Here is a 16,321-nt window from a genome sequence, read left to right as displayed (position 1 = left end):
TGAAACTTACATTTAACAGTCCGATTGGCCTATACTGTTGTATTTATTTCGCTTCACTAGATGTTGAGAGAAGAATAATCGTGCCGAACATGGAAATACTCAAACAAAGCTATCAAGCCACTTTTAATTACATTCCAGAAAGTTTGATAAGAGTCTAGCAGGAACCCATCGGGTCCTAGGGCAGTATTATTTTTTATTTCAAATATTGCCTCTTTAATTTTTGTTTTGGGAAAGTTCTGTGTCCCTCATTTTCCTTTTCTGAAACTTGAGGAATATCTTCTCTTCTTGATTCGTCCAATGATAATGGAGTGATGTCTAGCTGACTAAAGAGATTTTTACAGTATTTGGTGATATACTTTTTTAGTTCCGCATCACCACACACTATAGCTTCCTCTTGTTCCAGATGGAAAATATGAGTTTTTCCTATGTTTCCAATTTGCCACTAAATGAAAATATTTTGTATTTGCATCTCCCTCTAGCATGTTCTTTACTTTTGCTCATTGGTACCATTTAAGTTCCTCCTCCGAGAAGATTGGCTGATCTCTCATTAAGGACATGTTACAAATTCAACTCGTCCTCTTATGATATTAAAATCACCACCTATAACAACAGGTAAGGTTCCTTTCGCACATAAGAGAGACAACTCCAATAAGAAGACCTCTTTTAATTATTGTTGTGTGGCACCGTAAACTGAAACTGATAAACATTTGAAATCTGTCTCTATATTGAGAATCTTGAATTTTATAAAGAACCCCCCTTCTCCTATCTCACTAACGTCAAAAGTCTATAGGTTGATGCCTAGAAACATACCATGAGATCACCCTTGGGGAGGTTTATAATGCCACAGAAATTCTTTCCCATCACAAAAAAATTTAAGAAAAGTTTCTGAGCATTCCCTCTTGCTTGTTTTCAATAAGACAATAAAATCTAGACTTTTTTCAATAGTTATTTAATCTGACATAAACTTAAACTTCTTAGTGTCAGCCAAACCCTTAAAATTCCAAAAAGTATCATTCATTTGGAAATTCATTTAGTTTTGTTAGATCTACCCTTTGTTAAAACACTTGAGCATATGCAAGGAGGACATATCGGGGAGACACACTTAGGGTTGCTCTAGGGTCGGCAAGACAACCTAGAACACATGAAACTCCATCTAGAAGCTTGCAGAGCAGCAGATTAGGTTTGGAGGAGACAAGGGCAAAGGGAGAATAAAAAGTAAAGACAAAAAGATAAAAAAATGTCGATTGGATTGCTCAGTCCGATATTTATATTTATAGGGTGGAGTCCAAATGCATCACCAAAAACCGACCCAAAGAAAATAGGAAATTGTGTCATGCTCAGACCTATGGCGTCGTCCGGCGTCCACGCACCAGACTGTCTGGTTGCCTTTTGTGTGAGTTTTGCCAAATTGAATTGGGAGATAATACAAAATAATCTTAATTTCTGGAACTCACTAGAAACATTATTATTATTCAGCGATAGGAAAATCATCCCATGATTCTAAACTACAATACTAAACCAGAAGAACCAGATGAGATGATACCTCCAATTGAATCCATAAAGAACAAAATTGACTTATGGCCTTTTATCTGATTACTGCAATACTGCTAATCCACAGAAACGAGATCATGGCAATGTCACTCTTATGTTTTTTTAACAAGAAACAGCTGTGGCAATTTACTTACGATATTTTATTTGATTATTTTCAGAGTAAATTACATTCAGCACACGTTCAAAGAGCCACATGCTACTAACAATAGCAGAGCGCCGCAACTCACATTCGTCCAGTCAAACAACATCAGAATATATATTCCAGTCTCAGGGAAACAGCGTGTAGAAAATAAAATAGTGCCATCAGGTCACTGGTGCAAGACATCAATTGTTGCATATAGAAAGTCCATGACTATCAACAAATTTATGCAAGACTCCAAATCATATCGACAGGAACTCAAAGAAACACAAGTGCCCTAAAATTAAATGGGGTTCTAAAATATAAGAGACATATTGTAATTAACAGAGAATCCTGCAAATTTAAATAAGTGACAGCACCAGGTAAGATATATCAGACTTAATCTGCAGTTCATTCGGGAGGGAACATCCACACTGGGCTCGCGAGCTTGTCCTCTGCTGGGTTACCCGACAATAACTCAGCAGTGAAGGGCTTCACTGTACCATCTCTCATGTTGTACACAGTTGTCACATAACTAGGTTGGTCGTCCTTCTTATACTTATCGATAAAGTAGATAGAGTCACCTTGGACACCCTCATACGAGCCGGCAGGAAAGGAAGTGCAGCGGCATAGATCGACAAAGACACAATCGCCATCGAAGCTGCGAATCTCAGTGACACCACAAGGGTCTATGCTGAGGTCCAAGGCAAACACATCAACCTTCTCAGTATGGGAGAACGATATGTAAGAATCCACATATCTTATTATCACCACCAGCCGGCCACGCCATTGCACCAAGTTGCACCTCGTTGCCCAGTGCGCAGGGCCGGGACGGGGGAACGGCGGCATATTCACTCGATGCTCAAGGCCAGAGACATTGACCCCATGTTCATCTTCCCCGAGTGTAAAAGCGAAGAGCAATGGTGATTGGAAGGTGTGCCAGAACCTGCGGAGCATGTAGAGTTTCCCCTGGTGGAACACAAGGTCACTCAACCAGTTAACCCAGCGAGATTGGTAGACGTACCAGGTCTTCATCTCTGGCTGCCACAGCGTAATCCCAGGCAAGCCGCGCCAATCTGAGAGCCCGGGCACAGGCGTGCGGTAGGAGAAGCCAGCCACTATGCACTTGGTCGCCGAGCCAGGCGGAGCAGATAGCACAACGTGGTCGAGTGACCTTGAATACAGCTTGGGGTCATCGTTGGCAGTCCAGGGGTGCTCACCAGAGGTGGTGCAGTAGGGAGCATGCAGACGGGGCAGACGGACGACATTATGAGAGAACGCGTTCACAAGGAAGCGCTCGCAGCCGGCGGCATCTTCGCAGGGTCTCGCCACAAGAAGCCATCCTTCGGAAGATCCCACGCAGCCGACATGGCCGGTGGCCACCTCCTCAGGCATCCACACGCGGCGCATAGCGACGACTGCCCCCTGGGTGGAAAAGCTGAAGAACCTGAGCCTGGGGAGCACGAGGAGCGGTAGCGGCGGCGGCAGGCTGTGCCCCTGCGCGGCGGCACGCCAGTGCCGGCACACGGATCGCACGGCAGAGCGGTCGGCGAGGCAGGGCAGGAAGCGGAGTACGACGCCCAGAATGTCCGCCAGAATGAACGCCCACGGCACCGCCACAGCCGCTGTGTTGTTGATGCTTGCCGTCGTCCTTTGCCGCTTTTCGTCGAGCGCTTCGCCTGCAAGAAGAGCGAGCGGGCTGCGGGCGTGACGCTTCTGAGAAACAATCACCCCTGACCCGGAGCCGGAGGCGCTGACTACGGGACATGTTGTGGGTGTAGAGTACAGGAGAGGAGAACTGGACTCACCGGCGGTGTCGGTGACGGGATCCATCGCCGTCCGGGAGCTGCGCCCCGGGGTTTCTTGATCCGATAAAGGCATATCTCTGTACCGACGATGGCAAACGATAGCGATGAACTCGATCAACTAAAAACAAGACTCTTCTCTCTCTCTCTCTCTCTCTCTCTCTCTCTCTGTCTCTCTCTCTCTCTCTCGGGATACGGTCACGTACGTACCACACCAGATGCTCTGTCGCGGCTTGTAGGTCTTGGTCAGGCGCCGCGGCCACAGGTCGAGAGAGGGAGGCGCCGCCGCAGTCGCGCCACCTGGCGAGTCGGCGACCGTCGTTCCTAACCCTTCGCGTGTGCTTGTGTACCACACTTAAGAAAATTCAAAATTTGATGTACTTCTCTCCTTTGTTGTTTCGAGTCCTTTACAACTAATAACTTCATTAAACTTTCCCATAAAAAAACTTATTTTGCCACTTTTTTTACTATGAAATGTTTATTCATGTGTTTATCAATAGTTATTACCATGCACGTTGATAAATTATTTGTATTTGACTTCGTTATAAACATTTCTTGGGTCCTTATTGAGAAGGTTCTTTTGTTTTGGCTTCATATGAATTCCATTGATGAGAAGTAGACAAGCTAAAATAATAAGGAGAGAAACATACGTGGCTTTAATGAATCGGAAATGCTTCGTATACGGTGTCTGGATGGTCGGATGCTGTCTTCCAAGGCCCGCACAGCGGACCGGGCCGAACCGGCAACCGGCCTGCTCTCCTACTCCCCATCTCTGTGACTGATAACTTCCCTAGTCCACCCGTCACTGTGTTCACCGCACTGTGGGCACCTCCGCCTCTCGTCACGGCGTCCACTCATGCCCGTGCGGGCACATCGTAATCCAGGACGCCATGGATCCCCTCCCATCCAAGCTTCCTGCCCCACCTGCCCTCTGCGTCATCATCGCTGCCGCACCCTACCTCATCCACTGAAGCGACCCGCTGCGGCCTTCTCCAGCAAGCGCCCCACTCCGCCTCGCGGCTTTCTCTAGCGCGTGGTCCGCCTTCTCCACCGGAGCGACCTACCGCGGCCTTTCTCCACCGGAGCGGCGAGCTCCACGCCGGCGTCGAGCTCCGCGTCGATGAGCCTCCATTCGTCCAAGTAGCAAATAGATGTTACGTTGAAAGCACATGTTGCAAGAGTATGTTTCAAATATTTTGGATGTTTCAGAGGTATGTTACAAGTGTTGTATATCCATGATGCAAAAGTATATTAGGATGTTGCACATGTTATAATGGCTATACACGTATGTTCCAAATATTTCATATATTCTAGATGTATGTTGCAAGTGTTTTTTCTGGATGTTGCAAAAGTAGATCTGGATGTTGCATATACATGCATGTTGCAAGCATATGTGTCTAGTATTTTCAGGTGTTTTATACGTATGTTTGCAGGTGTTTCATCTAGATATTGCATATATTTACAATGGTTTTCAAGTGTTTTCAGACGTTTTCACAAGTGTTTCAGACGTTTGTTTCAAGTGTTTCATCAGTCTTCTTTTGTATGTTGTATTTGCATGTTTCAAAAGTAGATCGAGTGTTGCACATGAGGTGCGCGTGGGAAGCGGCTGGCTTCAGTCTTCTTTTGTATGTTGCATCTGGATGTTTTAAAAGTAGATCGAGTAGTGTGGACGAAAGCCATAAAAATGTTAATGGGCAGGCCAGCTGAAGAAGAAATCGTCTTGCATAAAATGAAATGAAAACAAATAAAAAACACCGACTCGAGTGGAATGGGACATGTTGAGAGCATCTTATAGTAGGCCGCTAGTCCCCAAGCCTGAAGAAAATAACCCCTTACGCCTTGTTTTGATGCTGTTGGATTCTTCTCAATCCACATGTGGTGAGATAGATTAGGAGAAAATTTAGTTCAACTTCTACTCCAATCCACCCCAACATATGTGTGGATTGGTGCGAATCCAACTATATCCAAACAAGGCCTTAACGTTGTTTCTAAATTCTTGATTGAGAATTGGATCCATTGTTAGGAACACGACCTTTTCCATAGATCCATTTTAATGTTAAAATTCTACAAAATGGAAACAATAGTTTTAGTTGACATCTCATATCTGAGTTACTTGTAAGATTTATTGGGTATGTCTTATGTACCGTGTTTGGGCAAACCTCTCAACTACTAAAAGATCTATTCGAAAAACATCAGACTAATTGAAGTAACAAAACTCCCTCTAGGGGATTTATTACTACTTCAATGAAATTATTTATTTCTTTCAATTAATATGTATTTTTTTTGTTAGGGAACACAGCACAGAGCTAGCCGTGCACAACAGTTGATCAAAATTGTGATCTTTCTGTTTCATTGTAAACGCTTTTTCTTTGTTATTGTTCTCTAGTATATTACACTAGTAGAGAAATGACCTTTCATCTACTTTGATTTTAGGCTTTAGTCTCGATATTTTTTGCGTCTGGGAGTAGATGGAGAATTAGTCCCGGTTGGAGCTACCAACCGGGACTAAAGGCTCCTGTCCTAGCAGGCTTTCGCAGCATGCCACCTTTAGTCCCGGTTGGAGCCTAAAACCGGAACTAAATGTCAACCTTTTAGTCCCGGTTGGTATTACCAACCCGGACTAAAGGTCCTTCAACCTTTAGTCCCGGTTGGTAACACCAACTAGGACTAAAGGGTGACCTTTTAGTCCCAGTTGGTATCACCAACCCGGATTAAAGGTCTTTCACCCGGGGCTAAAGGTACCCCATGGGTCAATTCAAAAGGAGAGTGTCCAGGACTCTGTCACATGTGGTGTACAGCTGAGTTGGTAAGGAGTTTATGCGCGAGGAGAGAGGTCATAAGTTCGAATCTCATACACCGCAAGAGAGGTCTCCCTAGTATTTCGTTTATTTTTTCTCCTGTGGATGAACCTTTAGTCTCGGTTATGTGCCCGGGACTAAAGGTCCCAACCTTTACTCCCGGATTGCTAATCCCGGTTGGAAAACCAGGAGTAGAGCTAGTTCCCTACCGGGACTAGATCTCATTTCTCCACTTGTGTTAGCCAGTAGGAGCCCAGCCCCTTCTGATCCTTTTAAAAAAAAAAGTCTAATAGATCATTCTCTATTGATCTAAAGACTAATCATCGGTCAATACTTTATGCTCAATGACATTAGTCACTAAGTAATTCCGGTCTATTCCTAGGAAAACTTAGGCTGTGTGTGCACTGTAGAGAGCGGGCCTGAGCGTAGAAGTGCAAGAGATCTAGGCAGTGGAAGACTTGAGCGACAGTGACGAGGCCAGCGGAGGCCGGCAGTGGCGCAACAGCGGTGTGGATCTCCACGGGGACAGGGTCCGGCAACGGGTTGTGGACGTAGCTAGCGGACGTCGGGGAGGTGCTTCGCGTAGAGGTGCTGCGGGCTCATCATGTAAGAGTCAACTGCAAAATTTTAGCGGCCGGCCGGTCTGTAAGAGTCAGGATAACAAATTTTGTTTGATCAAATTAACTTATTAACAAGAAAAAAGGCAATTAAAAATTGGACACTGTTCGTGGCCACGGTGATGGATCGAGTTGACCGATGCTGTGGCCTGGCCGTTGCCAATCCCAACGTCTCAGACCATGTCCCGTCCGGTGGGAGTCCTTGAGAGTTGGAGGCGACGAAATGGAAGAACAAACTCCCGATCTCGTCTCAGCCTGGTAATGGCTGGATCTCTCGCATGGGGCTTGTTGGATATAACATGGGTTTGGCCCATATAATATTTAATAATTAAATAAATCTCTATGGTGCGTAACATTAAGTGTTGTATGGTTTAATACCATACGGGATTTTGACTGAACGCTGACTCAGCTTATATGGTTGGAAATTATTTATCTAAATTGTGAAGCTGAGAAAAGGATAAAGGCGCGCCACACGCGCGCGCGCCGCCGCCGCCGGCCAGGCCGTGGCAGGCGGCGCGCGGGCAGGCATGACCAGTCTTTTACCACTTAAATCCACATTATCACGGGAGTTTCGCTCCTAGATTGTGGAGGCGAACTGACTGCGTCAGTTACCGTCCCTTCCGCTTCCGCTTCCCGTCTCCTGGGATGCTCCGCTGCCTTCGTCTTCTCTTTCTTCCGTCAGTCCAGACCCCATCTTCCGCAACCAATCCCGAGAGAACCACAGATCAGCAGCCTTCTGACTTCCCTGTCCCGGACCTCTGCGCGCACGGAGGAGCGGGAGAGCAGGTGCCTCCGGAACCCTCGTCCGCCTGAGAATCCTACACGGGGTGAGCGGTGATTAATTTTTTAGGGAGCAATCCGCGACTGCTCATTTATCTTCTTCTTGGAGATCGCTCTTGGATCCGTCCTCTCCCTGGAACTTCAAGGCGTCTTCTTACTGGTGATCCATTCGTGGGACTGCACTGCGAACATCTTCCTGCATCGACTATGGTCCGCGACTTCGAGCAACGCACTATGTCGACTAGTGCGAATGGAGCCTCCGATGCCCTCGGCATGGGACCCTCCGCTGGGTACAGTCTAATCTCTGTGATTACTGTATTTTATATTCTTACTGTATCAATCAGTTTATCATCTATGCATGTTGTAGCGTTCATAAGAAATATACACATACACATATATGCTGTCACAAACCTGCTGATATTATATTTCTAGATTAAACTGATAATAAAAATGCCTAAATTTCTAACAATCCAAAAACCTAATTATAGGCAATTTTCTGTCAGTGGATTTGCTGCCGCTTTGACGCCGAGTAATTTTGATGGCAAGAATTTTATGATATGGTGTGCAAAGATGGTATTGTGGTTGACTGCGATGAACTGCTATCATGCCGCACAGGGGAAGCCTGAGCAGTTTACTCCTGAGGAGGAACGAAAGTTCTTGGTTGCCGATAACCTATTTTGAGACGCCGTGATTAGTGCACTTCATCCCAAGTATGAGAAAAACTACATATCTTGCACATCAGGCAAAGAATTATGGGATGCTCTTGAGGCAAAGTTTGGGGTTTCTGATGGTCATAGTGAGCTGTATCTTATGGAGCAGCTGTATGACTACAAAATGGTTGAAAACCGTTCTGTGGTCGAACAGGCTCATGAGATACAGGCGCTGGCAAAGGAACTAGAACATTTCTTATGTTTGTTGCCCGATAAGTTTGTGGCCGGCAGGTATAATCGCTAAGCTGCCACCTTCTTGGAGGGATTTTGCTACTTCTCTATAACACAAGAGACAAGAGTTTAGCGTGGCTGAGCTTATTGGATCTCTTGATGTTGAGGAGAGGGCGAGAGCAAAAGACAACCGTGGAAAAGGAGTTGAGTCTTCCGCTGCCAATATGGTGCAGAAGAAAAACTCATTTGCTATCTCGTAATAAAAAGAAGAAGAACATGCAAGAGAACAACAATGCAAAGCCTAAGCAGACTGCACAATTTAAAAAGAAAAACAACAAGAAAGGTGGAGGATTGCTTTGTTTGCGGGAGTGATGAGCATTGGGCAAGTACGTGCCCAGACCACAAATATAAGCAAGAAAAGAAATCAGCAAACGTGGTCATTAGCGAGACTGGAGGAGGAACATCTGGGTATGGCAATTCTTTACTCTTTGTTCTTTCAGTTTGTCTTTCACCTGAGTGGTGGATGGATAGTGGTGCTAATATTTATGTGTGTACTGATGTTTCTTTGTTTATTTCCTATCAGGCCGGCAGGAGTGGAGCCTTGCTGATGGGAAATGGTTCGCATGTGCGTGTTCTTGGTGCTGGTACGGTCGTTCTGAAGTTTACTTCGGGAAAGACAGTGCTATTAAAGAACGTGCAGCATGTTCCCTCCATCAAGAAGAATCTTATTAGCGCTTCTCAAATGTGTCGCGACGGCTTTAAAATTGTGCTTGAGTCCAATAAATGTGTTGTGTCGAGACATGAAACATTTGTCGGAAAAGGTTATGATTGCGGAGGCTTGTTCCGCTTATCTTTGCTTGATGATGTGTGTAATAAAGTAGTGAACAATGTTATTGTTTCGGATGAGTCAAATATATGGCATTCACGACTTTGTCACATTAATTTTGGATGTCTCACGCGGCTTGCAAATCTGAATTTAATCCCGAAATTTAACTTAGTCAAAGATTCTAAGTGCCAGGTGTGTGTGCAATCAAAGCAACCGCACAAGCCTCACAAGGCTGCTGAGGCGAGGAACTTGGCACCATTAGAACTCGTTCATTCTGATTTATGCGAAATGAATGGCGAATTGACTAAAGGCGGTAGACGATACTTCATGACATTTATAGATGATTGCACTAGATTTTGCTACGTGTATTTATTAAAAACTAAAGATGAAGCGTTGCATTATTTTAAAGTCTATAAAGCTGAGGTAGAAAATCAACTTGAGAAGAAAATCAAGCGTTTGTGGTCCGATCGCGGGGGAGAATATTTCTCAAATGATTTTTTGAGTTTTGCACGGTGCATGGAATTATTCATGAGAGGACGCCACCATACTCACCACAGTCCAATGGAATTGCAGAGAGAAAGAACCGCATTCTAACTGATTTGGTTAATGCCATGTTGGAGACTGCGGGACTATCTAAGGAATGGTGGAGTGAGGCTATTTTGACAGCTTGTCATGTCCTGAATAGAGTGCCCACAAAGAACAAAGAAATTACACCATTCGAGGAATGTGAGAAGAAGAGATTAAATCTCTCTTACCTGTGAACTTGAGGTTGTTTGGCAAAGGTGAATGTGCCAATAAACAAAAAGCAAAAGCTTGGACCAAAGACTGTTGATGGTGTTTTTCTTGGTTATGCTATTCACGGCGTGGGTTATAGATTTTTAATTATAAACTCTAATGTTCCTGAGATGACTGTTGATACAATCATGGAATCTAGAGACGCTACATTTTTTGAGAATGAGTTTCCCATGAAAAATGCATCTAGCACAACTAGTCATGAATTTATAATTCTCTATGAGCATGAAAATTTTACTCTGATAGAACAAATTGAGGAAACCTATGTGCAAAATCCTGAGGAGGATGACACTAGGGTCACCAGGAAAAGCAAGAGACAGAGGACTACAAAGTCTTTTGGTGATGACTATATTGTGTACCTTGTGGATGACACACCAACGACCATTGAAGAGGCATATTCCTCTCTTGATGCTGACTTATGGAAGGAAGTAGTATGGAGTGAGATGGATTCTGTTATGTCCAATGGAACTTGGGAAATTATTGATCGTCCCTATGGGTGCAAGCCTATAGGGTGCAAATGGGTGTTCAAGAAAAAGCTTAGGCCTAATGGTACTATTGAGAGGTACAAGGCAAGTCTTGTGGCCAAGGGTTATACTCAAAAGGAAGGTGAGGATTTCTTTGATACTTATTCACCGGTTGCCCGATTGACCACAATTCGAGTTTTGCTTTCCCTGGCAGCCTCTTATGGTCTTATCGTTCATCAAATGGACGTTAAGACAGCTTTCCTAAACGGAGAGTTGGAGGAGGAGATCTATATGGATCAACCGGATGAGTTTGTGGCAAATGGTCAAGAAGGCAAAGTGTGTAAATTATTAAAGTCATTATACGGCCTAAAACAAGCTCCTAAGCAATAGCATGAGAAGTTCGACAGAACTTTAACATCTGCTGGCTTTATTGTGAATGAAGCTGACAAATGTGTGTACTATCGGTATAGTGGGGGTGAAGGAGTCATTTTGTGTTTATATGTTGATGACATACTGATCTTTGGATCCAGCCTCAAAGTGATCGAAGAGGTGAAGGGATTTTAACTAATAATTTTGAGATGAAAGATTTGGGAGAGGCTGATGTTATTCTTAATATCAAGCTTCTAAGAGAAGGTGATGGTGGGGTAACTCTGTTACAAACCCACTATGTGGGAAAGGTGCTGAGTCACTTTGGGTTCAGTGACTGTGCACCTGCTCCTACACCTTATGACCCTAGTGTACTATTGAGGAAAAATCGAAGAATAGCAAGGGATCAGTTGAGATATTCCCAGATCATTGGTTCGCTCATGTATCTTGCTAGTGCAACAAGGCCAGACATCTCATTTGCAGTATGCAAGCTGAGCCGGTTTGTGTCAAACCCGAGAGATGATCACTGGCGTGCTCTTGAGAGAGTAATGCGCTACCTAAAAGGGACCATGAGCTATGGTATTTGTTATACCGGACATCCTAAAGTGCTAGAAGGCTACTGTGATGCCAACTGGATTTCTGATGCTGATGAGCTTTATGCCACAAGTGGATATGTGTTTTCGCTTAGAGGTGGCGCTGTTTCCTAGAAGTCTTGCAAGCAGACTATCTTAACGAAGTCTACAATAGAAGCAGAACTCACAGCATTAGACACTGCTGGATCTGAGGCTGAGTGGCTTCATGATCTCCTTATGGATTTACCGGTTGTTGAAAAACCTATACCGGCTATTTCTATGAACTGCGATAACCAGACTGTGATTACAAATGTTAACAGTTCTAAGGATAACATGAAGTCCACAAGACATGTTAAGAGACGACTAAAATCTATCAAAAAATTGAGAAACTCTGGAGTAATAGCGTTGGACTATGTCCACATGTCTAACAATCTGGCAGATCAGTTCACTAAGGGTCTGTCACGCAATGTGATAGAAAGCGCATCGAGAGAGATGGGTTTGAGACCCACTTGAAATTTACTATAGTGGTAACCTGTTCTATGTGATCGGAGATCCCGTGAAGTAGGACGGTGAAACAAGCTAGTAGTAAATTATGAGGAAAGATCCTTAATAAGACTCATTTCTGATGCATATCTTTCCTTTCTGTAAGGCAGGCTGGCTTTTGCCTTAATGTGTTCCAAGTGGCTTGTCAAAGCAAAGATGTTGTCCTACAGAACATCTTTTGAGGAACACACCTATATGAGTCAGACTGTTGGTCACAGTCTATGAGATTTGGGTGATCTCTAAATACTCATAAAAGGCACTGAAGTATGACTTATATGCTTCAAATAGAGGGGATGTCTTTTGCTGTCCAGTATCAGCTAAGGACTTTAGTGACATTCACCTCACATAAAACTGTCAATTCAAGGCTTAGTCCATTGTTCAGTTGTGACTGAGTGAAACTATTGTTCTAGATGGATGTTCAACTTAACAGTCTCCATCGAAACACTGGTATATAAAAGAAATGTGGTTCTAAGACTACTTTGTTACAAACCCTAGAGTTTGGTGGGGATTGTTGGATATAATATGGGCTTGGCCCATATAATATTTAATAATTAAATAAAACTCTATGGTGCGTAACATTAAGTGTTGTATGGATTAATACCATACGTGATTTTGACTGAACGCTGACTCAGCTTATATGGTTGGAAATTATTCATCTAAATTGAGAAGCTGAGAAAAGGATAAAGACGTGCCACATGCGCGCGCGCCACCGCCACCACCACCGGTCGGGCCGGGCCGAGGCCGTGGGTGTGGCGTGGCCTGGCGTGACAAGGCAGGCGGGCGGCGAGCGACGTCAGTCCAGACCCCATCTTCCGCAACCACTCCCGAGAGAACCACAGATCAGCAACCTTCTGACTTCCCCGTCCCGGACCTCTGCGCGCACGGAGGAGCGGGAGAGCAGGTGCCTCCGGAACCCTCGTCCGCCTGAGAATCCTGCATGGGGTGAGCGGCGATTAGGTTTTTGGGGAGCGATCCGCGACTGCTCGTTTATCTTCTTCCTGGAGATCGCTCTTGGATCCGTCCTCTCCCTGGAACTTCAAGGCGTCTTCTTCCTGGTGATCCGTTCGTGGGACTGCACTGCGAATATCTTCCTGCATTGACTGTGGTCCGCGACTTCGAGCAACGCACTATGTCGACTAGTGCGAATGGAGCCTCCGATACCCTCGGCATGGGACCCTCTGCTGGGTACAGTCTAATCTATGTGATTACTGTATTTTGTATTCTTACTATATCAATCAGTATATCATCTATGCATGTTGTAGCGTTCATAAGAAATATACGCATGCACATATATGCTGTCACAAACCTGCTGATGTTATATTTTTGGATTAAACTGATAATGAAAATGCCTAAATTTCTAAAAGGGCTCGCCGTACGGTGGAACAGCAAAACCATAGCAACATATATATCAACACCACGTTGAACGACCCGCTATATATATAATATATATGGCGTTTGTACCACATATCATCCAATGTAGTGCTGATATATGTGTCGCTTGGTGTTGCATTGCATCATGCGGCGAGCATACCGTGATTGGGGCGCAGCAGGGAGCAGGCCTGAGCGTACAGCTTCGCCAGCTACAAGATTTTATCGGGTCCGTCAGAGTCAGATCGAGTGACGATAAAAATTTTTGGTTCATCAAACTTGTTGACAAGAAGAGAGGCCAATTAAAAATGGACACTGCCCGTGACGCAATGGGGCGAGTTTTGACTGACCTATGCTGCGGCCAGGCCGTTGCCCGTCCCAACGTCCCAGACGATGAATTGGAAGAGGCGAAGAGCTCCGGTGTAGCTCGGCCGCTGGTACTAGAAGTCTAGAACAAGTTCTCCATCTCGTCTCAGCCTCTGTAGTTTTGAGGTAACTGAAGCTGGACTCGTCTGGTTTTTTATGTATCAGGTTGAGGCGAGAAAAGGCGCCATGCCCTCCCCTAGCTACTTATAGTGAGCACCGACAGGCGATAGCAGCCATACCGAATGTGCACGCAAAAGAAACAGATTGGACTGCTTCTTGGAAGTGCCGTCCACTGGAATCAACAACTGTCACAAAAACTCTCGTGAGATATGCTGAGAGTTAACAGGAAGGTAAGGTAACATATACCATTCTGAACCGGCAACACTACCGGAAACAGCAGATTTGCCGAGTGCATTCTATCGGGTACTCGGCAAATAAGCTCTTTGCCGAGTGCTGTAAAAAACACACTCAGCGAAATAATGGCACTCGACAAACAAACTCTTTACCGAGTGCTGAAAAAACACACTCGGCAAATTAGGAAAAAACACTCGGCAAAACAGGGACACTCGGCAACAAACCGCCACGTGGACATCCGTCGGTTAGTGTGTCGGCCGTTAGGAGTTTGCCGAGTGTCCGTTAGTGGCACTCGACAAAGAAATAAGTTTGTCGAGTGCTTTTTTTTTGCACTCGACAAAGAAATAAGTTTGGCTAGTGTTTTTTTGGTACTCGGCAAATAAATAAGTTTTTTTCTCTTCTGACCTTGAAACTTTTTCTACTCTCCACATACAACATGTGATACTCCATGTTAAGATTTGGTACATTTCTGGATCTGTTCGCTATATTTAATTAATTTATTGCATTTCAAGAAATTTTTTGATATATGTCAAATTTGAACCGCAAGTGATTCAAATAATAGAATAAAATGAGTAGAAAATAATATTCATGTTATTGAGTCCAGTGTGAGGCCTTACCCGAGAAATGAAAAAAAATTCCGAACATCTTGTTTAGAATACACGACCACGAACGTGTGGCCGAATGGTTTTTAAATTCTAAAAAAAGCAAACGAGTCTGAAAATCATGAGATTTGTCAAGATCTCATGATATCATACGTGGAGGCTGTGGTAAAAAATTGAGAAGGTTTCGCATAATTTTTCACGTACGATGCTTATAAACCGAAGCATCTCCGAAGAAGAATCGTAGCATTGAGAAGGATTCAGTAAGATTTGGAGTCAAAGTGACAGTCGAATTGGGGTTTGACTTCAAAACTTTTTGTATAGGCAATAGAGAACATAGATTGTTACATGTGAAATTTTGGTAAATTTTTTTTGGATCCGTTTGATAATTTTAATTTATTAAGTTCAATTATAGAATTTTAATTGATATAAATTAAATTTGAGCTATAACCGCATAAAATAATAGAATAATATTCCTAGAAAAATCAATTATATATTGTTGAGTGAATTTGACAAGGTATTTTCAAAGTACATCGGAACAAATTTAGAAAGACACGTTATGGAAAAGGAGAAGAAGGAAAATGGAAAAAATACGTTTACCAAGTGCCCCTTATCTGGCACTCGGCAAATCTGCGGTTTGTCGAGTGTCAGACCTGGGACACTCGACAAACCCCCTAACCACGTCAGCAATCCGTGTCTCCAAATTGGAGCTCTCCCATTGGCCCAAACTCCTCTCCCTGGATCCCTCCCTTCTTATTCCTTCCCTCTCCCCTCTCTCTCTCCTTATCCATTCTGGTGGTCGTGGTGGGCGGGGCGGCGCGGCACTCAGCGTACCGCCCTACCCACGTGGCATCTACGCCCTAGCTTCACACTAAACGGTGCATGTGCCCCTCTTGTCCCCTCGCACCCACTCTAGCAGCTACAGCAGGCGGGTCATATTGCAACTTGTGCAAGACCAGATCTACATTTGAAACATCCAGATACAACACTTGCAATATACGTTTGAAGATAGATGAAACACTCAAAAACATGTGTCAAAAACACCTGAAAACACTTGAAAACCATTGTAAACATAAAACATGTGTCAAAAACACTTGAAAACACTTGAAAACCATTGCAAACATACACAACATTCAGACAAAACACTTGCAATATATGCATAAAACATATGCAACATCAAGATAAACACACTTGCAATATACGTCGAAAAAATAGATGAAACATTGGAAACAGACGTTTGCAACATACGTGTATAACCATTGCAACATATGTAACATCCCGATCTACTTTTGCAATATTAATATAAAACATTTGCAACATAACTCTGAAACACCTGAAACACTTGAAACATTCGTTTGCAACATGCTCTTTCAGAGCAAACTTCCCTACCCAATCTCGTCCGCATTGCTGGATGTTGTCGAGGGAGGAAGCGGACCGAGCGCAGTGGAGAGAGGGGGAAGGCCTACTGGTCGCCGCTCCTGGCACGAGCTGTGGCCGGAAAGGGACAGAAGTGACCGAGTG

The 16,321-nt window shown here is 44.2% G+C and overlaps 1 protein-coding gene across 1 annotated transcript; it reads right to left on the bottom strand.

Annotated features, from left to right (window-relative positions):
• Window positions 1-1,899: 1,899 nt before the first annotated feature.
• LOC136485150 (uncharacterized) lies at window positions 1,900-3,606 on the bottom strand. Its single transcript, XM_066482092.1, has 2 exons — window positions 3,478-3,606; window positions 1,900-3,348 (listed from the first exon to the last, which is right to left on the bottom strand). The coding sequence occupies exons 1-2, from the start codon at window positions 3,548-3,550 to the stop codon at window positions 2,081-2,083; spliced, it is 1,341 nt and encodes a 446-aa protein (XP_066338189.1). The 5' UTR covers window positions 3,551-3,606; the 3' UTR covers window positions 1,900-2,080.
• Window positions 3,607-16,321: the final 12,715 nt, after the last annotated feature.

Source organism: Miscanthus floridulus, chromosome 10 (genome assembly GCF_019320115.1).
Source record: "Miscanthus floridulus cultivar M001 chromosome 10, ASM1932011v1, whole genome shotgun sequence".
Taxonomy (NCBI): Eukaryota; Viridiplantae; Streptophyta; class Magnoliopsida; order Poales; family Poaceae; genus Miscanthus; species Miscanthus floridulus.
The sequence above is the reverse complement of the archived record's forward strand: the minus strand, read 5'-3'. Positions and strand labels throughout refer to the sequence as shown.